The 26366-nt window shown below is 39.6% G+C and overlaps 10 protein-coding genes across 10 annotated transcripts; 5 read left to right on the top strand and 5 right to left on the bottom strand. All coding sequences in view use genetic code 12, as the record gives it.

The window, feature by feature from the left end:
- Positions 1-664: 664 nt before the first annotated feature.
- ZCF18 (Zcf18p) lies at positions 665-2479 on the bottom strand (the record flags this gene model as incomplete). Its single annotated transcript, XM_051755453.1, has 2 exons — positions 665-2297; positions 2376-2479. The coding sequence occupies 2 exons, from the start codon at positions 2477-2479 to the stop codon at positions 665-667; spliced, it is 1737 nt and encodes a 578-aa protein (XP_051610447.1).
- Positions 2480-3072: 593 nt separating this feature from the next.
- Positions 3073-4833, bottom strand: KGF57_000931 (pantothenate kinase; the record flags this gene model as incomplete). The annotated part of the gene is made up of 1 exon (XM_051755452.1): positions 3073-4833. One exon carries the CDS (start codon positions 4831-4833, stop codon positions 3073-3075), a length of 1761 nt encoding a protein of 586 aa, XP_051610446.1.
- Positions 4834-6332: 1499 nt separating this feature from the next.
- On the bottom strand, positions 6333-7577 carry KGF57_000930 (uncharacterized protein; the record flags this gene model as incomplete). Its single annotated transcript, XM_051755451.1, has 1 exon — positions 6333-7577. The coding sequence occupies one exon, from the start codon at positions 7575-7577 to the stop codon at positions 6333-6335; it is 1245 nt and encodes a 414-aa protein (XP_051610445.1).
- A 4958-nt stretch (positions 7578-12535) lies between these two features.
- On the top strand, positions 12536-16207 carry KGF57_000929 (uncharacterized protein; the record flags this gene model as incomplete). Its single annotated transcript, XM_051755449.1, has 1 exon — positions 12536-16207. One exon carries the CDS (start codon positions 12536-12538, stop codon positions 16205-16207), a length of 3672 nt encoding a protein of 1223 aa, XP_051610444.1.
- A 90-nt stretch (positions 16208-16297) lies between these two features.
- PRP45 (mRNA splicing protein) lies at positions 16298-17248 on the bottom strand (the record flags this gene model as incomplete). Its single annotated transcript, XM_051755448.1, has 1 exon — positions 16298-17248. The coding sequence occupies one exon, from the start codon at positions 17246-17248 to the stop codon at positions 16298-16300; it is 951 nt and encodes a 316-aa protein (XP_051610443.1).
- Positions 17249-17760: 512 nt separating this feature from the next.
- Positions 17761-18531, top strand: KGF57_000927 (uncharacterized protein; the record flags this gene model as incomplete). The annotated part of the gene is made up of 1 exon (XM_051755447.1): positions 17761-18531. One exon carries the CDS (start codon positions 17761-17763, stop codon positions 18529-18531), a length of 771 nt encoding a protein of 256 aa, XP_051610442.1.
- A 69-nt stretch (positions 18532-18600) lies between these two features.
- On the bottom strand, positions 18601-19587 carry KGF57_000926 (uncharacterized protein; the record flags this gene model as incomplete). The annotated part of the gene is made up of 1 exon (XM_051755446.1): positions 18601-19587. One exon carries the CDS (start codon positions 19585-19587, stop codon positions 18601-18603), a length of 987 nt encoding a protein of 328 aa, XP_051610441.1.
- Positions 19588-19802: 215 nt separating this feature from the next.
- KGF57_000925 (signal recognition particle subunit) lies at positions 19803-21695 on the top strand (the record flags this gene model as incomplete). The annotated part of the gene is made up of 1 exon (XM_051755445.1): positions 19803-21695. The coding sequence occupies one exon, from the start codon at positions 19803-19805 to the stop codon at positions 21693-21695; it is 1893 nt and encodes a 630-aa protein (XP_051610440.1).
- A 363-nt stretch (positions 21696-22058) lies between these two features.
- Positions 22059-23423, top strand: KGF57_000924 (lipase family protein; the record flags this gene model as incomplete). The annotated part of the gene is made up of 1 exon (XM_051755444.1): positions 22059-23423. The coding sequence occupies one exon, from the start codon at positions 22059-22061 to the stop codon at positions 23421-23423; it is 1365 nt and encodes a 454-aa protein (XP_051610439.1).
- A 766-nt stretch (positions 23424-24189) lies between these two features.
- On the top strand, positions 24190-25632 carry KGF57_000923 (uncharacterized protein; the record flags this gene model as incomplete). Its single annotated transcript, XM_051755443.1, has 1 exon — positions 24190-25632. The coding sequence occupies one exon, from the start codon at positions 24190-24192 to the stop codon at positions 25630-25632; it is 1443 nt and encodes a 480-aa protein (XP_051610438.1).
- Positions 25633-26366: the final 734 nt, after the last annotated feature.

Here is a 26366-nt window from a genome sequence, read left to right as displayed (position 1 = left end):
ACCTCTGACTACCTACATGCCATGATTTGACTCTCGTTTTACATAGCTTTTGAGGCACTCTGACTCCGGAAAGTGAATGGTTGCTCGATATCCGCAAAAGATTTTAAGTGGCCCCAATGCACCATCACCACGTTTTGTGTCAGATTAATCAAACAAAAAGAAAAAAGTCACATCGTTACATTTTCATACTATTAGAGATGTGACTTGGCTTTCCTTCAAAGTGTACCTACGTAACATCTCCCTCTCCCTCGCTAAATACTCATTAGCCACAAAACATTGTCCCTCTTATTTACAGAGTAAGTTTACCAAGAGACCCTGTGCCCTTTGATTTGAGTTGAGCAGCGTCAAATTCAGTGACGTTGCGAAACTGGTCTGAATACACGTAAGATTTTGTGCCTAGCGCTAGTAACATAGAATAAGAGTACGTCCACTCTGCCTGATGCCTTTTGAGAGAGCTTCTCCTACTCCGTTCTCTATTTCGAGGCAAACACATTCTTGTTGAGGGAAGAAGTGAACTACGTATATGCGTGCGCCTTCTCCGCATTTCAGAAAAGGGGACATGAGCTCTGGCAAAAAGCCGAGGGTTTTGTATTTCGAAACCGGATCAAAGGGGAAGAAGAAATTGTATTTTTCTCTCAACCGACATAGATCTAGACACCTCTAACTACTTCGCATATACCTCCACATTTTCAACACCCAATGGGTCAAAATAGGGAAACTCTTCATAATTCGGGATTAGATAAAATTCATCAACGACAAGATGATACAATCTCCGTTCCATCTCATCATTCAACCCCACTTTCTCATGATACCACAAGACATAATCTCGCCAAAGATTATGTTCCTTGTACATTTGAAACCTGGCAATAAAACATAAACCGGCATAAATGAACAATATCTTCAATGCAAATGGATGTTTGGCATACAGCAAAACACGAAACTGTTCGGGTATAACCATCAAGAAGCGGAATAAAGGTATGGGGAATTTGTAATAGCCACACCCGAAAAGGGCCTTGGTTAGACAATCTAGCGTTAATAAGAACATTTGGTATTGCAGGGATTCGAAATTGAAAACCATTGGTTCCCCCATTGTGGATGATGACGTTGAAGAATCATCTTGGTATTCATACAATGTTTTCAAAAGGTACTTGATTATAGGGTACCCGCATTGCTTTAAAGGGGGACTGTATATCTCTTTGCTTACTCGAAAAAATAGCAATCCGCTTAAATCAGACTCGAGTACTGTACTTGCGCAATTGAGAAGTACTTCTCTTGAACCACGAGCAATTGAAATCAAATCAGTCTCTTCATCCTCGTCCACATCCTCGGCCCCACACTCTTTCGCCTCTTTTGCTCCGTTTCCATTGTTGAAACTAATTAATTTGATCAACCCATGTGGTTGTACTCCCAAAAATGAAAAAATCAAAATACTCGATACCGTCAACTCCTTCGCCGTCAACGGATCAGTAAATGAGCCCGTAGCATGTACTTCATCAATTCGTTCTTGAGCCTTAGCTAGCGTTTTAAGGAACTGTGACGTGGTCCTCATATAAATATTATTCTTTGTCAATGTGTCAAACTGTAAACTGTTGGCGTCAACAATCGATGAGGAAGACAGTATGTTGTCAATTACATCAATGGCATCACCATCTGCAACAGTATCCCCATGCCTCACCATATTTCCATCATTGTCCAAATGCAGCACATCTTCCAACGACACCAAAGTGCCCAAGGCCACAGCCGCGAATGAAAACATCAGTTGTCGTACCAAGTCACTCTCCATAAACAAATGCGGCACTTTATACTTCCATGCATTATGTATACCTTCATTAACACCAAACGAAAACAACTCGATGCAATGTCTATCGAAAAATTTCAACAATCGTAATTCAAACCTCAGAATACCCAACATTGAAGAAGCTTGATTCAACATTAGACTGCGAGTGAGGAAATCAACGTGCGTGGGAGTCTCATACGTGTCTCTGTCAAGCAAGAGTGTTTTGGTTCGTGGTGAGAGTTGACCACTGAATAATATCAGTGATGGTGATCTGTATTCATCAAATGCCGGTGATATAGGCGCTGAGCTCAGGGTGGTGGTGTTGTATAACTCTAGTATTTCGGAGTATGGAGTGGCCGTTGTAGTTGCCGTTGCCGTTGCCGTGGCTGTGGCTGTGGCTGTAGCAGTACCCGATGAATCCATCTCTTCAATAAACCCTGATGAACTCTTGGCACAAGAGTTTGTCTTTGATTGCGATTGACTCTTTGGTGCAGTAGTAGCAGAAGCATACACGCATTTCCTATGTGTGTGAATGCAATACTCACAGGCCGGTTTGCCCTCATTGCACTATAAGTTGTACGTTTAGTATGCAAAATACACTTTGTCGATGGTATATTGATGATCGTGACGTACTTTGATTCTCAATTGTTTGCAACTCAAGCAACCATTTCTGGAACGCTTCTTCCTTGGTTGATCAATCATTGACATGATATTTGAATATCTTTTGGTGAAAAAAAGAGTTCTCTGTTGAAATTTTAAGCCGTTTGCATTCTTTAAAATGGCGCTGTTTAGTGGTGGTAGTTATATTTAGACTGGTTTGTTTAGAATAGAGTGTTTATTACCTAATGAAAGGTTTTTATTTAGTTTTGGTGTATTGTTGGTGGCTTATGCATTGTATAACAACAACAGTCACACTGTAAAGGAACTGAAATTGTAACACAAAACTCAAATGCACAAATTTAACTTATACGATCTTTATTTACATCTGAGTCATAAGAACCCACCCAGGACTTTGCTCTAAAATTGTACTACATTCGTTCTTGCATCTGTATACATCTTTGACCCAAAACATGTGCTTCAAGTAAATACATAGTATCAATAAATAAACAACTTAAAGCTGACGAAGTATATATCTAGATGACACCAACTCAATACTTTCAAAGTATCCCATAAATAACATCATACTCAATCTATCTCTCTCTCTCCCTCTCTCTATTTATATATGTATATTGATCCTCTAACTTTCGTTTCTCTAGTAGCTAGCCCCTCCCCACCCCCCTTTCCCATTCGCTTTTTTATGAAAGTCTGTCTTGTGTCTTTTGGCCCACTCTCTGACTTTGTTTCTGTTGCTGTGTCTTGCCATTTTCTTCCACGGCAGGGCCCATCATAAACGCACCAACACTACCCAAATACCCCTCATGCCTCAAAAAGTAACTTTGCATATCACCTTTCGACCAGAAATTAACTGCATAACTCAAAGTATGAATAGTTTGCATGTGTCCCAGAATATACAGTCCACCAAAATATACCCGTTTCAAATTGAATCTCAATGCGTGCAAGTAGGCAATCTGTCCGATATTATTACTGACACTAAACAACAAGCTCCGTGCAATATCCTCTTGTTTAAACTGTGACAATCTTTCAGCGGTGGTCATTGGCTTATTATTGAATCGCAATTTCTTAAACACTTTAGCAAATGACGAAGCAATATGGTTCGCTTTCAAGCCAATCTTGTTGTAATTCAGTCCATAGATATCCCCAACTAACAAATCAATATTTTCGTTATCTCCCTGCAGGGCCATCTCCAACATCTCATTATAATCTTTCGCATCAGTTAGTAATGAAAGTAACCCCCACAACGTACCACCACCTAAGGAGCTACCTCCAATTCTTTCAAATCCATCGGGCCCTGCTTTAGTCACTTTAATCATGGAAACACCTGAACCTATATTGACCAATAAGTATGGGTAAATCTCTTGCTCTGATTGTAATGGCTGGAATCGGGTGCATTGGTCATTTAAATCGTAAACAAAGATTTCTTGAGGGATCTTGGTGATAAGCCAATCAAGCCCCTTTATCAAACACTCCATTTCATCCTTGGCTATAATTTTCATGGGTAGTTTGCGCTTTCTAAATGTTTTGGTCATTAAATTGTAGAATTTATGAGCTCCGCCACCAGTTGCCATAATGTACGTTATAGGAGGACGTGAATTGGTTTGTGAGATTGATTTCGTGATCAAATGGATCATGAACCTCAATGCTTCAGCTTTGAAATTCTCAGTTTGGAAATCTTTGAAATGCAACTTACCTCCAGTTGCTCTATGTTTTGAAGAATGTGGTGTAGATGTTGATGATGAAGAAGAGGACAGCGAGGATGTGCTAAAGTACACCAATTTGGTCAATGTTCCACCAATATCTACCGATATGTGTATAATCTCATCATTATGTTTGGGCAAGTTGATATTGTTCTTGGTGATGACCCCGTTTCGAGCGCGGCTATCATCTTCTTCAGCTAAACTCTCCCCTAATTCGTCATCTTCCAAATCTGATGAAGTACTGGATGAGGGTGGTGTCAGTGTGTTTGACGATGATGGTGACGATGTGCTGTTGTCGTCTGCTATCGAGCCTCTCAACAAATCGTCATTGGCTATGTATGCTCCACTACAATCAATTCTGATGGTTCCAGGATCAGCAGATTGTAGATCTATATCCTCATGAGATACACTAAGCCTGTGTCTTCGGTGGATGGTAAGTGACGAAGGTGGAACAGATGCATCTTCACCAGTGGATACAGTTGTGGCCGTTGCAGCGGTAGACCCTTTTCCTTTCGATGTGAATGGACTGGTAAACTCTATATTATGTACAGTAGTAGTAGTAGTAGTAGTAGTAGTATTGGAAGCAGTGGCTGTAGTTGTAGCATTGGTGCCATTGGAATTTGATATGGTCGTTTGACTGATATTTTCATGATGACTATTTAGTATATTGGGATTAGGGGTTGTGGAGTTGCTGCTATTGCTGTCACGGCGTCTATGGCTAACCTGATCAACAGATTGCATAGTTAGGTGAGATTAATGCGAGGTGTTTGGAGTAGACGGATTAATGGATGGGATGATTGTATTGTCAAAATGTATCGTTTGTTATTTTCTAGACTGTTGTAGTGGTGTTGATTCTTGGCTTGTTTTGTGAGGTAGGGACTGGATGGATGGATGGGTGGATGACAAGTATGAAACACGTCTTTTGATAGTAAATAACTGACAGTTGAAGGTAAGATTTATGAGTTGTTATATATGTAAAGTATGAAAAATTAGTAGAGAAAAGAAAAATATCTCGACCGATACTTTAAAAGAGTGGGGCCGGTTGTGCATACAAGAGACCACAAGAAACGCTTATTTTATTTTTTGTTGAGTAAGATTTTAATCTCTGTTCTTATACGATGAGATAGAGAATAAACTAGTTGAGTGAGTATAAATTGTATATAAAAGAGCGGTAGTAGTGTAGAGATAGTAGTGTAATCAATTGCTTAGTAAGCTCACCTTCCCAGGAAACGCTTTAGGGTTTAGGGGAAGAAAAGTGAAGAGATATACGGAGATACCGTATACTGCTTATACGCATTTTGTTTCCGTCAAACTTCCTCTCACTCACTCACTCACTCACTCACTCACTCACTCACTCACTCACTCACTATCTATCTATCTACTTTAACCTAGATCTACCCTTACCTCGCCATAACGAATTAGAGTAGATATCAATTTCGGGTTTTTATACTTTCGTATTTTTTTTTTTTTTTTTGTTGAGCAGCTCTACATTAGTCGCAGTCGGATTTTCCATTCAACCGCTGGACAGTAAAAGACAGTATTCAAACAGAATTATCTTACTCTGCATTAGAGACCAACCAAAACTCAATAATTAATCAATCCAACACGGTAGCTTATGAATTGTGTGCATCACCAGGTTACACTTGCTTGACTCCGCCTCTGTTTTCCTTTGACCCCTTTGCACAACCCGCACCGGATATTTTATCCTCGGAATAAACGCACCACCATCTATTCACGTAAACCCTATTTTCTGAGAAAAGAATTCCCTCACAATTACTTCCAAAGAAGGATTGTTGTTGTATGAATTGTTTGATCATTTCCCTCTCAACCGTGCATTGCCGTAATTTACGTCGTTCCTCCCTTCCTCTCGTCGGGCTGAAGATATATTCATTTCGCGTTTGTTTCCCAAAGAAGGAATCGCCGACAATAAACCCAGCTTAACCTATCTCGTCGTGAAATCATAATATTCCTATCTAAAACCATCTATACGTAAAAAAAAAAAAGAAAGAAAAGAAAAAAGAAAACCAGCTTTTTTGTAATGGGTGAAGGAACTGAATTAGATATAACAAATGGAAGAGTGATTAAGGGCAAGTTTATCCATTTGGCAGCTTTTTTAGCAAATAGCATCTTCATTGCATTTTGTGAAAAGAAAAAAAAAAGGAAAGCAAAAATATCAATAACCAGATTGATAATTAATCAAGCAGCCAGCAGAGCAACCTCAACTTCCAAAGCTTGCTTTCTCAAATATCCCAAACGATTTCATTATTCCTGATCAAATTCAAGATGTTTATAGCCAAAATGTCATCCTCAATCTCATTTACATTTGCATCGATAGCTCCATCACCATCATTGCTGCAATTGATATATGCTTCATTTGTCACGCAAACGTCAATGGTGTTGGTCTTGGAATGAGTTAAGGATACTGGTGTGTTGGGTGTGGAATTGTATGTTTTGTTGGTGTTGGTGGTGGCAAAACTGGCACTTTGTGTCATATTCGTGCCACCCTGCTTGAAACATCTGATTGCGGAATTGTGTCTGTTTAAAGTTGTGTTTGAGTTGTTGTTGTTGTTGTTGTTGTTGTTAGTAGTGGTGGTATGCAAATCAGAATTGGATGTCATAATACTGCTGGTACTTGATTGATGGTGGAGTTGGTGTCGCTGTGGCTTATGCCGCTGCTGCTGCTGCTGTTGCTGTTGCTGGTATATTGGATTGAATTCATGAATATCAGGTAGTGGTGGAATAATGACCTCTTCTTTGGCTTCACCAAAGAAAGAAGAAATAACATTGCTGTTGTTGTTATAGTAGTTGGCGTTGCTGTTATCGTTGGATTGGTTGATGTTGAAACCATCAAGGTTACCATCATCGTCGTCATTTTCATCTTCGGGTGTTGAATCGGTTGTGTTTGTGTATGTGAAATGATCATAATCTAGTGGTATACAAGTGTCAAATATTGACTCGTGAGCAAGGGGTGCAGTGTTGTTGTTGTTGTTGTTGTTATTGTTATTGCCTTGTTGACGTTGTTGGGTAGTTAGAGGTAGATGGAAATGAGAACCACTCTTAAACATGACACTCAGATGATTATTGATATTCTGAGCAAATTTACTAAATGAGTGTGAGATGGAATGACTTCGATACCGAATAGTAGACGATGATGAGGAAGTGGAAGAATGCAGTGACTGCTGTTGTTCTTGGTTCAACTCTGGTGTAGATTGCACAAATGACGACGTAGCAAATGTAGATGAGACAATTGATCTGGGTGATGTGTTTGTACTAGTGAATGGACTTGGTTGTAGACTTGAATAAGGTGAGGATAACGATGCAATTGAACATGGGTATGGAGTAGATGGTGATGGTGATGAGGAAAAAAATGTGGATTTGCTTCTGGTTAGTGTGTTTGTGGTTGAGATCAACTCCTTTTTGATAGACTTTAATTTGGCTCTGAATGATTTGTTGTAATTACCACTAGTACTGCTACTTGCCATCATTGCTTTGCTTGCTATCTTGGTTGGAGTTGTCTTCTTTTCTGAGATCTGCACGTGGACAAATTGTGAACCTCAGTTACAATTGATTATTAATCTTGAAGATGCAACTGTTTTTGCAATTTGAATTTTTGATGGGACGATTTCAATGTCGTATTTTCAGTTGTCTTGTCAATTGTTACAATGTTTTGACAAAGGAAAGTAAAAACAAATGACGCTCTGAGATGATGATTGATAGGCAGTCAATTGAATTGGTTAGGCATATAAAAGTAGGAACCTGTGGTAGATATATATATATATATATGGTTACATATTTGTCGAAAGATCAATGAATATGTGTCTGTATATATATATATAAATGATAAAAAACAAAAATGAGACAATCCCCAAAGAAAGACAAAAAATAAAAAAAATATGAAAAATTATAATTTTTGCGACTTAGCGTGTATGCAGGATAAATGTTTCAATAACAGAAAAAGAACATAGGGGTTTGTGTAATAATTAGCTGGTTATATTTCAACTTTGTTGATGGTCTTCTTCAATATGTCTTTTGCCGCCTTTTCATCAAAAAACACATATGTATTAGTTAGAACCAATTTTCGCTCTCTATTTCTTATACACTAATCTCTCATAACCAATTGCAAACAATTTAGACTGAGCCATTTTTGGTATATGATTGCTTCATGTCTTCCCTCTTCCCTCTTCCCTCTTCCTCTTGCCCTTGCCCTTGCCCCCGCCTTTTTTTTTCCATTCAACAGTACTTCAGTGTGTAAGGATATGTTTGTGTGCTCATACACTCCTGTGTAATGTAATGTGTCCGAACTCTTAAATCCTCTCACTTCTCGCAGCTTTTGTGTTCCTCTTGCACTGTTCAATAAAACGTCCACATTCCCAATCACATGTACTAATACCACACCCTTTTTTGCAACGTGGTTCAAAAGAGAAGCGTTCTGCTACACTCGACAAAAAAGGGTTTCACTTTCCTTAGGATGTGGCATTTCATCTTTTTCAGACTATAGGTCTTCTGATAAAACAGATCTGCTCTTTTAGATTCCGTATATTTGATCAATTACACAATTAACAATTGTCTTGTTCTGTTATCCATCACCAAAACACAATATAAATATATGTATGTATGTATGTGCGTTTGTTTGTTTGTGTGGTATAGTCAGAATTGGGTCTAGAACTCTACAAATATGGTTTTGTTCTCTTGTTTTCTGCATTTGGAAAATGTGGTCCAATTTTCTAAAAAAAAAAAGATGCCACACTTTCAACTGAACTTTTACACTTTTACGGTTGTTTTTCCTTCTTGGCTTTTACTAGTGACGAAGTGTAACAATTAACTAAATGAAACCTCCCCTTTGTCAAAGTTTGGCATAGCCTGTGATAGTTGTATCTGAGGATCTTTACTGTTTTTTTTGATCTGTGTGACTTTGTTTCGGTGTACCTTAATCAACTCCAATTGCAATCTCATTGTCTTTGTCGTATCCTTTGTTTCTGTAATGCAGTAATCACTAATTACTCTCCATCAATTGACTTCCAATCTAAGAAGATAATTCAGATTGTCTACGGCACAATTCTCACTTCCATCCCGCTCGCAAAACACATAGGGAGAATTTACATTCCTCGCAGTTATGCATTTCCTTATCTAGGCAAGTAGGTCGCAAGATGCAAGATGTAGCACATTGCCTTCATTTGCTATCACGGAGCCGTGCCTTCTGGAGGCACAAAATACATGATAAACAGTAGTACCCCTAAAGAGGAAACAATACACAAGTCCCATAACGCCTGTAAAAAAAGAAAAAAAAAAAACTTGAAAATAATGCACAATAGGGTAAAAACATCCTCTCTTGGACGTTCAACCAACTGCTCAAGCTGACCATGTTTATCCTCTCATGTTTGTTGCAATTGCAAGATTAGCTGGAGCTCCTTGTCCACGCTTGAATCTATTTCCGTACTCTTGTTTATAATTCCGTTGTTTTTAAACGGGCGGCTAAACCCGATTGGTACGCATAATGAAGTGGGGTGAAAAAATACGGTTATTAGTGACGAGGGGCAAAGGCATCAAAGTAGAATGCTAGAAACAATAGAAACAAAAGAAACAATTGAGTACAATTACAAATTAGATCAAATAAGAGAGGGGGCATAAAGGGAATTGTGACATTGAATGGTTATGAGAATTGGAACTTGTCCTGCAGAAGTTTTTAATTGAGGCGGCAAGACATTCAAAAAAAAAAAAAAAGTTGCAAGCAAATAGGAGGCGAGGGTTCACTGAAAATTAAGGTTTCAAAATATTTCAATTGTTTTCCAACTACACTTTAATCAACCTCGGTATATGAAGTTAGAGTCTTCAGGGAAGGGAATGTATTTAACTCGATATGGTGGCTTTTGTTTGATTTGATTCTCCATATTTGGTATTTGTTTACCATTGGTCTATATTGAGATAAACAGAGAGAGTCGATGGACATATGCAGCTGCAGCTGCAGCTGCTGTTGTTTGTATTGTTTACTTTATTATCTTCTAATTGGGCCTAAAAGGATTTACCATTTGTATTTACTTTTGTGTCTCACTTTTTGTATCAATAGTTTTTTTGTTATTCTCTTTGCTGAGTCTAGAACTAACCAAATCTAGTGTTTTCTCGTGCCGTTCGAGTGTTTGGTCTTGTGCACCCCCCCCTAACCAGTTATCATCCGTATACAACCTCCGGTTTCTGAAATGTCACTATCTTCTTTTCTCTTGCTAGACTCCATCAAAACAATTGCGCCTTCTTTAACTTTAAATGCACTTCTGTGGACTATGACTTGAATTTGTGTAGATTGTTACTGGTAATGATCAACCACAACTTTACTTACTTCTGTGTGAGTCAGTGTGTGTGTGTGTTTTATTTTTTTTTTTTTTGAGGGCCAAAATAAAGTACGATGGATTACAAGATCTACCATTTGCGTATGATGAATCTCTTGTTGTTGTTGTTGCATCACAATATCCTATGAAGATTACCGTTACCAATCACTGTCAAGTCACAAAATAGGGGGAGATACAAGAGAAAAAACGTACCACAGTTATCTCATAGCCCGAAATCAAGTGACTAAAAACAAAAGAAAACAAGCAAGGGGCAAGTGGATGTGGGGCACAACGGAGAAAGTCCCAATGCGTTACTCGTGTGATCAACAATGACTACGAGCCATAGTATTCCCGAAGCCGAGGATAAAGTTTTGTATTATATTAGAATTGTGGTAAATTGGAGAAACACCGACAAGATCCATATAACAATTCTGCTTGACAGTTAGAGTGCTCTGCAATTACTATAGACTTAGTCAAAATGCATCTTGATTGTATTTTACAATGCAGAGAGCAGCTGGCAGCCATTCTATATCAAACAGCGTGCCCACAAACTCTACTCAATCACGTGCACGGTGATACACGTCCGTTTTTTGTTGTTTATTTCTCAATTTCCTTGCGTTGAGTCGTGTACTGAGTATATTTTTTTCCTTCCAATTTTTCTTTGGTACAGACACGCGCGCCAATATTTTTATTTCACCCACCAGGTCCAAATACTAATTTATTTGCTAGTAGCACTCTTTTCTCTTGGTGAGATGAATTTGTGGGCTACAAAATGCCTTTGGGAAATAGTCAACAGTCATGACATGTAAAGCTATGCCCAAAGTGCTTCTCTTTCAGCAAGTATAAAGCTATATGCAGCGTAAAATAGTGCAGAACACGGTGCCTGCACCCACGATCACGAGATGCAATCAGTCAATATAGTGTTAAACATAAGCTGCATAGAGTACAGTAGAGGGGGTGCTGTTGTAAAGTAGACTGTCTGGTAAGCACAGAATTAGGAGAAAGCCTGATGTTTTGAAGCATTATGAATTCTACTGGATGTAGAATATAATTGTTGAAGGAAGTGTAACGATAAAGAGCCAAATTAAACTATAACGAACTATTGTAGTTGTAGGTATTTATAACACTGTTCTATTCTCTATTGAATTAGCTGTATGTAGTATTTTGTTCTATGTCAATAGGAAGTATATTGGTTGAGTTGTTGGTGAATAAACAATTGATGAAAATTGATTGCAAAGAGAGAGAAAAATGTATTAAAAATGAAGTGAGTATTGGTGTTGTGTCGGTTATTTATTGTTTTTATTTCTTTCTCTCTTCTTTCTCGTGGGTTTTGTGTCACATCAAATATACATTCCAAAAAATTAAAAAAAAATTAAAATTTGAAAAGAAGAAAAGGAAGACATTCGACAACAACAACTACAACAACAACAACGACAACAACGACAACAACGACAACAACGACAACAACTACTACAACTACTACTACAACAACAATGCTGTGTATAGTCTTCTTCATCTTCTTTTTAAATTTTTAATTTTTTTAATTTTTTTATTTTTATTTTTTTCCCACTCTAAACACCCAAGTGAACATCTCACTTTTCACACGTTTACCAAAGAATGACCCAACTCTTCTTATACTTGGGTCTCGTAGGTACACTCTGACTGTCTGCATCTACTGTCAAGGTTAGCTGCCTTGAGTATGCGCGCGAATATCCCTTCTTTTCACTTTTGCAGCAAAAATAATCATTACGCAACAACGTAACTTAAAAACAAATATTGAGGACGCATATAGACAGAGAAAAAAAAATTAAAAAATTAAAAAATAAAAAATAAAAATTAGTAGTAGTTAGTATTTGTATAGCAATATGGAAGAAGAACAAGAACAAGAACAGAGAAAAACCTTTTCCAGTTTTCCCAAAATTCCAAACAAATAAAATTTAAACCTTTTTTCTTCCATCTCCAACCCATATCATTGCCTTCCAAATCTTATCTCATCATACTCCAACTGTATCATACTACTACACTCTCGCCTAATCACATCACGATCAAAATCAAAAGTTAAACTTATCATCAACATCCAATACCACCACCACACATATTAGACTATTGATCTTCACACAATTATGGTCTTGTACAAGCGAAAGCAAGTTCCATTTGTTCCTCCTCCTCCGACCCCTTGTGACCCATCGACTCAAGTGTGGGTCATACCAAACACTAAAGAGTGGTTTCTCTCTTATGAGGAGTTTCTAGATCGGATGGATTTCTACAATAGGAGGAAATTTGTATGTGAAATCACAGGTAACTCATGCCTCACTTATTTTGAAGCATTACAAAGTGAAGCCAATGAACGCAAAGAGGTTGATCGCAATTTCCCCGAAAATTTACGCGAACATATACTACGATACTTGCAATTTGATCGCACATCGAGATTGGACCAGTTGATTGACAAAGTGTACCTGGCTTTCAAAAGCGACTACTTTCCTGGTGAAGTTGTTTATCTCAAAGGATTGGATCCAAGTAATCAAACTCTCAAATCCCGCGGAGTTATTCGGGAAAAAGTTCAGTATGCCAAGGAGCCTACAAAGTACCTCGTTGTACGATCTCATGATAATCACCAGGCTATTGTAACTGGTGAAAACATTGTTCGAGACAGGAACCACTTCACTAAATGGTTGATCAAGACATTTATCAAGTTAACAATGTCACGTTCACACAAACTTGGAGCTCCATGGGTGGTTAAGGCAGCTTATGCCAAACAGTATGGTATTCCAACTACGTATCCAGAACATTTGCGTTGTTTCATTGACTCAACTCCAACTGGTGAACCCACTTATATCCAACCAAAAAAGAAAAGGATCGATTCAGAATTTAAGCAAGAATTGAGAATTAGACCTAAAACCGCTACACCTGTTGTAGCAAATGACATGGAATCTACGCGATCAGTTTCACCAAGTGGTGGTATTCTTTTGGACAAAAAGAAGCAGAAGTTGAAGGAAGAGGTGAAACGAGGCTCACCATCAGTGGAGCAGTTACCTTTTAGGAAAAAGTTTCCTATTCATCATGTCCCTCTGGCCGTATTGAACGATTTGGAGGATGCCGAAGCCTCTAGTAATGAACACAACAAAACCTTGTTTCTGCAGCCGACTAAGAAAACAATTGTGGATGATTTGAGTATAAAATTTGATATTCAAAATGAAAAACCAATGCCAAAAATATTGACTATTGAGAAGCAGGAAGAAGATGGACATGATCACTCTTCAAAGAATGTGGATGGCTCAGATGGCACGATTGACAAAACCAAGGAGGAAAGGGTGCCATTGAAAGCGGCGCAACAAGCACTTCAAGTGTGGGCGTTTGTGAATGTATACCACAACGTGTTGAATATCGACACATTCACCTTTGACGACTTTATCACTTCGTTGAATTACAATTTAAATACTCCAAAGCTGAGATCAACCATGGTGGATGAGATTTATTGCTCATTGCTATGCAAGATAGTGTCCAATGAGATGCCAAGTGCGAAAAATGCAAAAGAAGCTGAATCAAAGGATGTGATTTACGGTTTAAATATCACTGTACCGGAAGAACTTGAGGAAGATGTTACTGAAGCTGAGCAGGAGGAGGAAGGAAACGGTAAAACAGATGCAACAGTCGAAAAGGAGTCAAATGGACTGGATTCTCATCGAAACGAAACAAATGAAGACAGAGGCTCTGATAGTGAGTCCGAGCACAAGCCTTTAAAAGTTGAGGATGATGGTAGTGAAGTAGAAGAGGATGAAAATGGAACAGTAAAGCAAGAAAATGGAGCTGACGAGGAAGCCCAATCTGAAGAAGAAGAAGAAGAAGAAAAAGAAGAAGAAGAAAAAGAAGAGGTGGATCATAATGCTTACGACTATCTCAACTACAGAGGTACTGCATGGCACAACAGGTTGAGGAAGCGAAATTTCAAGGATGGGAATTGGCAAATTATCCTCATTGGAGTATTATCGTTGGTTGAGCATGTACCAAAGTATAACAAAGTGGTTCAGGACATATTCAAAGCGTTGGCACCAATTGGCGAACCGGTTTCGGCGTCTGCCTTGAGAGCAAACTTTTACGAGCATCTTGATATCAACTTGAAACTCCATTCTTTGTGCATCTTAACTGACTTGCTTATTACGAGCCCCTTGGTGAGAAACTATATTGAGGAAAGTTTGGAAGAACAAACAAGTTTAAGAAGAACAAGGTTGGAGAATATCAAAGAATACAGGGCCAATCTCGATACGGCACACAAAGCGCAGAAGCAAATAGTCGAGGCTGTGCCACCAGTGGTTGATGATACGCCTGATTCACAAACCGACCAAAACGCAACAACGGGAAAGCAGTTTGAGCATGGTTTACACCTGCAGAAAAGCATTGAAATGTCTCAAAGTGAACGTGAATATGCCTCCACTCATCCCGAATTTGCCGAGCAATGTGAATTGCGCAGGAATGCGTTGCTTAAACTCGATGAAATCAAAAGAAATAAGAAATTGATTGAACAAAAATTGAATGAATTTGACTGCCAGCGGATAAAACTCTTGGGGAAGGATCGTTTGTTTAACCGGTATTGGTGGTTTGAAAACAATGGAATGCCTACTTTACACAAAGGATCGGCGAATGAGGATGAAGACGATGATGAGGATGACGAGGAGAAGAGGGAAAAGGAGAAGGAGAAGGAGAAGGAGGATGAGGACGAGCAAGACGAGGAAGTTGATGATGTTCACGATGAAACGTATCTCATGGGTCGATTGTGGGTCCAGGGACCTTGCGATACCGATATCATCTTCAACTTCAAAAGGGAAGTTGAGGAAATTAGACTGTTTGTAGAATCAATGACTGCCGATAGTGATGAGGTACTGGCAGATACTAGTGAAGTGAAGGACGACCCAATCAAGGAGGAATCAGTGGAAGATCAACCAAATGACACAATAAAAGCGGATCCAGATGCAACTGAAGAAGTGACACGGAAAAAGACTCAAATTAAACGAATGGATTTCACGCATTTGTCTTCAACGTTTAAACAATCAGTCGAACTGCTCTGTCAGTTGAGATTTACCGATAGAGAGATTTGCTCCACCAATGGCAAACTTCTTGTCGATCAAGAAGGTGCTTTGCAAGTGCCACTCAATGAAATAAGCCACATTCAACGAAAATTCATTGAAGAGTACTACGCCCCTATTTTGAACAGTTCCTCATGGCGGTACTATGATGAGCCAGAAGATATCAACAAGTTGATGTCGTGGTTGAACCCCTGGGGCAAGCGAGAATCAGCATTGCGTAAGGAATTATTCTTGGTTAAAGATGCAATAACATCAAGTATGGAAGCTAGGCAGAAGGCACTTTGTCTCAATGGGAATCCAAGTCCCCAGGAACAACAGCTACAAGATGAACTCAAACAATTACAAACCAGATTGAATGAAATTGAGCAGGGTAATCAAAAGGAGAATACCGACCCCGATGTGAATGACCCTATCGATGGGGATGCTGCTGATGACCTTGTCCAAATTGGCTCTAAACGAAGATCAAGAGCGAGAAGAGCTAGTCCGCCAGTGCGTAAAAAGCCAAGACTTGACACTGTGCAAGATGTAATCAAGTATGGTGAAGTTTCCGACATCAAGAATAAAATCGAGGAACTAGAGCGAGAAGTAGCTGAGAGTAAACGAGATGTCGAGATTAACCGGGTTTGCGAATGGGTGAATTCGAAAGCATTGGATTTGTTTGGCAAATCGATTTTTGAAGGAGGTGATAGAGTAAAGAAATCAAAACGTAAATAGCAGCCATTTCCCATGAGGACATTAAATGGATATTAGAAAAGTTATATACAAATCATATACCTGCTATTTGTTTTTTTTTTTTTTCCACATTCAGTACCTCCTCTGTCTACTTCTACTAGCAATCTCCCGAATCTTTTCCTCTCGCAGCCTCTGCTCATTCATTTCCAACTGTTGTCGAAGTTCATTACGACGCGTAATATCCTCTCTCGCTTTAACTTCAGCCTGGTTCAACGCTTGATTCAAAGCACTAAACTTTTCAATATTCAACAGACTTCCACCTTCACTTCCAACAGAAGCGGATGCCTCACTACCCGCAGCAGCACCAATGACCCGCTTCTCTAACGATATAGTAAACCCGGAATTATTCTTCCAGTTGGAAATCGCAGCGGGGATGTTCCATTTTTGTCGATCTTCTTTTGTCACCTTGGCTGATTTCTTCAAAATGGGGCCTACTTCTCGTTCTTGATCGTGGCGTTCGTGTCGGTTTTTGCGGAGTTTGTGTTTTGGTGGGAGTAATGGGTCTTCTTGCATCGTTTCGATTTGGATGATTCTTCCATCACCATCACCATCACCACCACTACTATCATCGTGAGCCTCAGCAACAGAGGAGGTCGTAAGTGGGGAGATCGTATTCTCCGCGTTTCCGCGTATAGTCAACTGTGTTGATGCATTGTCTGTATAGTTTATGTAAGTTGTTTGTTCCTTCCTTTGTGTTCCTAACTTGGCCTCAAGAAGTGCCGTCAATATATTTCGAGTTTCTTCAATCACAGCAGTGTCAGGTGGTGGTCGCGGAAAGTCATGAACCAAGTTGGGGAATCTGACTTTGAGAGGAATTGTAGCGTCATACGTTTTGGTAGAGTCACTGGCGCTGGTGCGATATGAATTGTCTAGTTTGTTGTTGGTGACGATGGTTGAGCTTTCATCATGTAGGACAAGAGCTTGTGAGGTATTATTTGATGGAGTTGATTGCGAGTGAATTCTATAGTGGAGTTGAGGATTGTAGTTTGAGTGTTTTGGACGCGGTAGTAGTGAGCTAAACATGATATATTGGGATTGGTTTAGGGAATGTCGATAGTATGGAGCTTCTACTGTTTTGGTGTGGTATTTCTCTCTCGATGACTTCTTATTAATGTGTCGCGGGTCAGTAAAATGCGACAAGCTAAAGAAAAGCAAAAGCGGATTCATGTGGGGAAGAGAGGCTCTACTATTCCAAATAACTACGTGGTAGGATTATGAATGACGATGCCGCTAGTATTAGATAGAGGCACTATCTGTATGGACCAGTACACTTTATAAAAGAAATGCGCAGAGGAATGCTACGTGTTGTTGAATAACGTTGAGGAAGTACTTCCCAATCCGGAAATTGAGAGATGCGCTATTTCCTCTCCTCTTTTTGAAATGTTTGCAACATCAGATGTGAGATGTGCAGATATGTCTTGCGCCTTGACTAAAAATGCACCACCTGGTGGTATTTATAACAACCCTGTGTCCCTTTTCATTTGCTTTTGCAGAATTGCTAATGAATGATCAAGGTACTGGTACTTTTATTGAATATGTCCACAACAACAATCAAATCTAACATGCATTTAAAACAACAAACTGCCGTTTCTCACATTCGTCAACTAACCTATGACGACGTTGCCAAAGCTGCAATCACTTTGCTAGATGCATTCAAAGAGGATCCGTTATCGAAATACTTGGTTAGTCATGTAAACGACACTACAAGACGCACGCAATGTGAATTGGCCCTATACGAAGCGTATTTACGACAACACATGACCAAAGGACTAGTGTTTGGCCAAGGCGAAACGAAGCTGCTGTTCGAAACTGTCAGTATTTGGGCCACTCCAACTAGTTGTGAACAGGGATTGGACTCATTTAGTCATTTAATGGAGTCGGGGTACGATAAAGTGTGGGATGTATTCGGTATTGAAGGAAGAGATAAAGTATTTCAGGGTTTGTTGCCACTTTTGCATGATAGCTTTGATAGGATTATGACGCATGATCGAAGCTTTAGAGGCAAGGATGTGTATACATTGGTTTATGTGGGCTCAACTGCTGCTGCTCGTGGTAAAGGAAATTTGCGCAAATTGTTTGAGTTTATGTTTGACAACTACATTGATTGTGGTGCAGGTACATTAACTTATTTGGAAAGTTCATCCCCTTCCAACATTCCCATCTATGAGCGATTTGATTTCCACGTGGTGGAGAAAATTGTATTGGGTGAGGAGACTGGTGTTGAGGGGAAAAACTGCGCTGTGATGCATGTAATGGTCAGAGGCATCAGAGGCGATGACTGGACAAAGGAAAGTTGTAGGCTATAAATAAGTGTGTTTAAAGTAGTTATATACAAGGGGGGAGTTAGGCATTCACAAAGTAGGCTGTTCATCTGCTTATTCGTCCATTGACAAGACGGATTTTTGAGATGGTAAAGTCATACCAGCAAACTCCTCCTTTGTCTTTTGTTTGATCAATTCTTCTTGTTGTTTGGAAATTGGCTGCACTACTTGATCAGGAGGCACAAATTTAAACTTTCCAAATCCAAATGCTCTATCGGTCATTTTATTCAACACATACAATTGTGATCTGACATACACCAACAAAGCCTCCACGTGTCTTATATCGACATTGTCATTGGCATTGAATACGTTTCTCCATAATGCCGCAGCTAAAGTGATATCATCAGTCATCAATCCTTCATCGTAACTCAAAACACTTCCTAATAACTGAGTATGGTAATCCTTCAAATATCCTTCAACCAATCTTCCTGATTTTATGCCCAATTCAGTTGTCATTCTAGACAGCAAGTCTTCAAATATACGATCAACTAATTTCTGTTGGTACTGTTTAGCATATTTGAAAGGTAGAGCTCTCATTCTCACTGAAAGGATCCAATAGTGTAGAATAGTAATTTGAACTTGTTGCGAAAATGAAATTGGTAATCCCAAAGTTTGAAAATAGAATCTTGCAGTATCACTCATTGGCTCATCTGGATATACCAAAGCTTGTCTTTTACATTCACCAAAATAGATCCCACCTGCAACGGGTCCACTTCTAGATTTATCCATATCAACCGAAAATGTAGACACGATCCATTGACCGATTTTTTCTTTGAATGACGATAGTCTTGCATTATTTGGATCATCTTCCGCTTTTGACAAAAACGGAGCTTTCGCTTTTGGTTGGCGCGGCTTGATTTTCAAGTCTTGTTCTATTACAGGCAAGTGTGATTCCTGAGCCATATTGGTGGGGGATTCAACCGCATCTTGTTCTACTCTATGCTTATCGAGGATGGAGTTTCTGACATGAAATTGGACTCTAGAGGTTTGTGATATGAGCCTGATTGGTGTGTAAGCCAACTTTGCGTGGCTCCTGAGCATGTTTTGAAAAGGGTTTGGTAATAAAGTTGTTGTTACTCCATCTGTAGCATAGGCGTATTGTCATTTTTTTTTTTTTCTTTTTCTTTTTCTTTTTCTTTTTCTTTTTTTTTTTCATCCATTGTGAGAGCGTTGGTGGAAGGAAAGAAAAAAAAAAACAAAAAAAAATAAAGAAAATTAGTTCACTGAACAACAAGAGGTGGACAGTATACCAAACCATGAGCAAGTCAATTGTTGATGCTTTCAACGGCTTAAAGATTAACGCTGACTCATCACCATCCGAGCTCAAACAGATCTATCAAGTATCATATGAGTACTTGTCGAAAGTGAAGAATTTCAACGATTTGCAATCATTCAAAAATTGCCTTGTTGCATTGATCAATTTGGACCTGTATGGACAAGCCACCAAACTTATCACCAAGGTTCCCGGAAAACTCATAGCGCCATTGATCTTGGAGATTACTTATGTCTATTACAAGATTGGGAAGACGAAGGACATTTTGCGACTTTACCAAACACACGAGACAAAAATTGAATCTAATATAGTGCAAACAGGGTTCAAGCATATCTTGGCACAAACGTATTACAAAATTGGCGAATACCAAAAGGCTTTGGAGTTGTATAAAGAGTTGATCAGTGAGCCTTTTGATTCTCAAAGTGACCTATTGGTAAATGAGCAGGCAATAATCTCACAGTTGATTTTCCAAAAAGGAGAAGCCTCGCTATTGAGATCTAGCTTGGAGTTGGACCCTCGCAATTATGACATGTTGTTTAACGAAGCCATCATTGAAGTTGCCAAAGCAAACCTCACAAAGGCTTTGCAATTGTTGCAACAAGCCCATAAGGTGTGCTCAGAGAACAACTTGAGTGACGAGGATGTTGAAACCGAATTGCTCCCCATTAATTTGACAATTGCATACGTGTATCAAATACAAGGTAAGTCAGCAGAGAGTGACGAAATTTTGTCTGGTGTCAATGCTTCCAACGTGCACGACACCTTGCTCAAGTTGATTTTGAAAAATAATATTCAATCAGAAAAGCCAATTGGTAATGCAAACTTGATTGAAAGGCAATTAAACTATCAAGAGAACATCCAAAAGGTGAAGCAAAAGATCACCGTGTTTCAATTGGAAACTATATTGAAGAACAGCTTAGTTCTAAGGTTCGCTACCGGTACCGTGTCTAATAGCCAATTAAACTCAGAATCTCTTCTGAACCTTGGATTGGTTCCAGCGGCATACAATGCTCTATCCAAAACCCGAATCAGCTATAGAGACTTGAAGGAGGCAAGGAACAAAGTAGAAGGTAAAAAATTGGTACAGTATATACAAAAGGAGACGAGATCAGACTTGAAGGAAGCTGCAATTTTGCTTTTGGTCCAAATTAATTCCCACAATGGCTCATTTGATCAGAGTTTACCATTCTTGGAAAAACTTGCAAAGGAGTCCCAGTCACAACCCAAGTTCTCCCCTGGTATTATAGGCACTCTCATGCACGTCTATGAGGCCACGCGCAGTATCAAAAAGCTCAAGACTTTGCTTACGGAGTTGACAGAGAAGTTGTTATATGCAACAGAAGAAGCCTTTAAGGATGAAAACTACTACAATTGTGCCAAGATTATTGCCATGAAGAATTACAGCTTCAACAACGACAGTTCGAAGCAATTGTTTGAATTCTTGCACAGTTCGAAACCAGATGATGAGTTGGTAAATTCTTTATTATCAAACACAAACGACAACTTGTTGCCAATTTCCGAGTTGGAATCGTCCAAATCGATTGACGATATCTTGTCTATCGACTTGAATGAGTTAATACCAACTAAAGCAAAGACAATTCAGCCAGTTATTAAAAAATCAAGCAAAATCACAAAGAAGAAGCGCGCTCCGAAATTTGGAAAAGCCAAGGTGATTAAGCCTGAGGGTGAATTTAAACTAGACGATGAAAGATGGTTGCCTTTGAAGTTGAGAAGTTATTACAAGCCCACTAAAAAGGATAAGAAGAAAATGGGTGGAGGGCACCAAGGTGCAGTAGAGGCATCGCCAGCTCCTGCAGTGCATACCTCACTGGGTAGCAGTGGCAACAAAAAGAAGAAGAAGAAAGGTAAAAAGTGATGGAAAAGTGGAGAGAGTAAATAATTCATTGATGACTATAAACGAGTTGATTGCAATATTTTTTTTTTTGCGTATGTTGTAGTATCCTTGGAACTTCTTGTTGTTGCTCGATTCACAAAGCGCGTTGACCAAATATTGGAAAGAGCAAGAAACATTTTGGCAATCTTCCTCTCAGATCTCAAGCGATTTCACCTGTAAGTTGATTAAGGAACTTGCAAAAGTCACGTTCCAAATTGCAGTTCCACTACACAGGTAACAAGATCACCATTGTTGCCAAGTACGGATTCTGCATTTGTATTATATAACTCTCTCTGTTTGTACCTGATGATATTTAGGTAATTCCCCCCCGTGCTGCAACTTTCAATGAGGAAAATAGCTATCTTCTATGCCTTTTTAGCAAACCTTTATGCATTACAAATACCACTTGTGCCACCTGAACAAGATCTGTTTTACTTGCCCCCACCTAATTTCGAATTAGCTCCATTGGGTTCCATACTTCGAGTTAGACCAACACCGAATAAACTTGTCAATATATGCTTCACGTTCGAGATAAAGCGATCCTGGCAAATATTGTATCGGTCACAGAACTCCGTAGGGAAGCCGACAGCTATTGTCATGACCATAATGGAGCCATACAATTCTCACCCGTCAAGAGTGTTGTCTTATCAAACATTTCAAGATTCGGCCAATATCAATTGCAGCCCTAGTTATGGATTTCAATATGGAGCACCACTATCGACCATCACTTCTCAGCTAGATATGAGATTCCTAGTACCGGCCCTAAAGCAGGGATACTACATAATCAGTTCCGACTATGAGGGGTTCAATTCCAGTTTTGTTGCCGGTAGACAACTGGGTAATGCAGTTTTGGATGGTGTGAGAGCAGCGTTGCAATCACAGCGTACCACGGGCATTGAATCGACGGCCAAGGTGGCCTTGTGGGGCTACTCAGGTGGTAGTATCGCCTCAGGTTGGGCTGCGTGCTTGCAACCGACTTATGCTCCCGAATTGAAGCAAAACTTGTTGGGTTGTGCATTGGGGGGTTTTGTGACAAATATAACTGCCACAGCTGAAATCACTGATGGAGGGTTCTTTGCTGGCTTGATCCCCTTGGCTCTCCATGGGTTATCAAATGAGTATCAGGAGTTTAAGAGGGTCCTCAACGAAAACATGGATCCACAACACGTTGATTTTTTCAGTCAAGGCTCGGAACGTTGTTTTGCAGGAGGTTTGCACTTTTTCAAATCCAGAAGTTTTTTTCTGGGTGTCAATCGTACTTTCCCACGTGGATTCGATTTGCTTCATGACGGCACCATTGGGAAAATCATCCAAGATAATTGTGTTTGCCACTTAGATCGGACTTTCTTACCACAGATTCCCATTTTCCTTTACCATGGGTTGTTTGATGAGGTTGTGCCAATACTTGGGCCACGGCATATATTCCAGCAATGGTGCTCCTGGGGGATTGAGTCCTTGGAGTTTGCTGAAGATTTATTGACGGCGCATGTGGGGCAACAAATTGTCGGCGCTGCAGCGGCGTGGACTTGGATTGAAAATCTATTCAACGGAGCAAAACCCATTAAAGGCTGTGAATATACCCAACGTTTAAACAACTTGTACTTCTATCCGGGAGTGGAGCAGGAGACAAAGGAGTATTTCTTGGGGTTTGAATTTAGTATTCTTGACTATATCTTTGGCGGGAAAGCATTCGACATTAGCGTTGTATAAGTAATCATCGCTTCGGTGCTTATTGTACTGTTCATATATTGCATCTGGAGACCTTTGGAGGTATTAATTGTATGACATGCTCTTCTCCGTCAACAGAAATGTCGTCGTATTCAATGTGAATGGTCGCAAGCAGCCCCTCGCGTGTAGACTTTCAAGTCTTGGTCAGAGCGTATAAAAGGTTGCCAATACACCGGTTGTCTTATAATTCGGAGTTTGCTTCTTTGTTAAGCAGCTTGTATTCAGCATATAGGTAATGTATTGACTGTAAGAATTTAAATTGTTCCTTCGGAAGCGCTCTGCAAAAGTAATTGAAAGTGCTCATTATACTTTGATTCTGTAAAGGAGGGGAACACAAGTAACCGCCCGTTGCAGAACTCGGAGTATATTCTCACCAGTGTGTCGCCTATTACCATTTTGGGGGCATTAAAGACATATTTGAAGTGGCCGAGGGTTCAAGAGAAAGCTGGGTGCAGTGGGATAAAATTATAATATTGCCAAGGAATCAACTCTCCAAGAATGTTTCGACAAATCTCCCCATGGCGCTTGCTTCCTAATGCAGAAACAGATCCTGTGACATATTTGCAATGTGACGCTACTCCAGGACCTGAAAGATGAGCGGCTGAAGGTTGATCGCCAAAAACCTTGTATCAGGATACAAGCGACACTCCAGAATCGCCACGATCGAAAGTCACGGTATAAAATGAAGCGGCCTTCTGTTTGTAAAATTGCATAAGCGCTTCAAACTATTCCATAGCTTCAATCTACCATGACGATGAAGCAAATTGTACTTACACCACTCAGAGTAGTCCGGAATGCACTCTGGGGGGTTCCACCATCCGACCCCAAAGAGAGGAAGTACTTGTACAAACTTGACACTTTCGTTCTCACATACGTGTGTCTTCTTTACTGGGTCAACTACCTTGATCGTGCCAACATTGGAAATGCTTATGTGTCCGGTATGCGAGAAGAGTTGAACTTGAGCGGTAAAGATTTCAACATCATCAACACCATTTTTTACATTGGCTATATTATCACGATGATTCCACATAATTTAATCTTGTTGAAGATCAGACCGCGTTACTGGTTGACGTTCTGTGCTAGTGCTTGGTCTCTTCTCACTTTGGGGACATACAAAGTGAACTACTTTTGGCAGATATGCGTCATCAGGTTCATACAGGGAATGTTTGAAAGTTGTATCTTTGGTGGTGTGCACTTGATTTTAGGGTCCTATTATACCAATAGTAGAGATTTGGTTCTTCGTACTTTTGTTTTCACCTCAAGTGGTTTGGTTGGACAAATCTTTTCAGAAGTTCTTCAAGCCGCCATCCATGAACATATGAATGGGTGGCACGGATTAGCAAGTTGGAGAGTATTGTTCATTATGGACTTTATGTGCAGTTTTCCTATAGTCATCTATGGCTTCATCTTTTTCCCAGATGCGCCAGATATTGGTAAGCCTTTTTATTTCACAGAGGAAGAGCATGCGATGGCATTGGAGAGATTTGTCAAGCCCAAGAATCACAAGTTTGGTTGGGATGTGTTTGCCCGTGTTTTTGGTAGCTGGCACTGGTACTTGTTTGGAATGTTGTGGATTGTTGGTGCCATTAATGAATCATTTGCAACCAATAGTGTCTTTGCGATATGGTTGCAGTACTACAACTATCCTATCGCGGATCGTAATCATTTCCCCATGGGTGTGTTTGCTGTTGGGGCGTTGTCTACTGGAGCTGCTGCATATTATGTACGAAATGTGGGTAATGGAAGACAGCATTGGCAGGTATCATTGATCATTGCAGTTCTTGTTTTGATTTCTCCGATTCTTCAAATCACCAAACCATTTTCAGCGGCGTTCGTTTTCGTTGCTCAATACTTGGATGGTGTATCGTATGCTGCCCAAACAATCTCCTTTAGTTGGGCGAATATAGTGTGCGCCGATGATTTACAAGAGCGAGCAATTGTAATCAGTTCTATGAATATGATGGGAAACACAATGAATGCGTGGTGGTCAATTGTGTTTTTCGCAGCAGATACTGCACCAAGGTTCCATAATGGTGCAATTGCCCTCATGAGCTCTGCTGCTGCTACGATATTTGTCGTTGGGGCCATCGCGTATTTGCAAATTAGAGATGAAAAGAGAAAAGAAGGTCTTGTTTGTGAAACAGATCCCGAAGGATTGGAGGTTGACAGTTACCCTGAAAAGAAGTTCTGATGATTTCTAGCAGAGTGAACGGAGTCATCCAGGAGGCTGGGGAGTCTCTCACATTGGCACTTTGTAAAAAAAGGTATGTTGCATCGCAAACATAAGCTAATATGTTTGGAGATCACTCTTGTATACTTTACAATAAGAATATGTTTGGAAATTAATATTACGAAAATATGAAAGTCTTTCATGGTTACGGCGTCATCATACCCTACTTGTCCATCATTTGGTGAAAAACACACCTGAATCTTTCCTTCAAATGCAGAAAGAAAGCCACCGACTAACCAGGTAATGTTTATCAAAACATTTCTCTGGCCGGGTATTCAAAGACTGGTAGTTTTCAAAATGATGGTCAAACATATCACCATACACCAGGGATTGTTGCCAAGGGTCAGTATAATGCAAATTTTACCATTTTCATTTACCGCTTATCATTACCCGATTAGGATACTAAATGCCACTCAATAGTTTATGGATCGGAAAAAAAAAAAATATTATTCTTGATTAGCGAAAGATAAGATTTCCGTAATCAAAACTCCTCCATTTACAATCCCAAGTTAATGGGAGTCCTCAAATAGCTAGCGGAGTGAATCATGTTATCGTGGGTAATTTCCTTCTTCTGTTACTTACTTGCTATTTTCCGCAGTCATTTCTGCTTGAAAATTGGGCCCAAACCTGTTCTCAACTTAATCGGGCATTTTTGTGTAATGTCATGTCAACAATGACATAACGGTTTAGCATCA

This window comes from Candida theae (genome assembly GCF_024610275.1).
Source record: "Candida theae strain CBS 12239 chromosome Unknown scaffold10, whole genome shotgun sequence".
Taxonomy (NCBI): Eukaryota; Fungi; Ascomycota; class Pichiomycetes; order Serinales; family Debaryomycetaceae; genus Lodderomyces; species Lodderomyces theae.
This window is presented reverse-complemented; position numbering and strand designations above follow the sequence as displayed.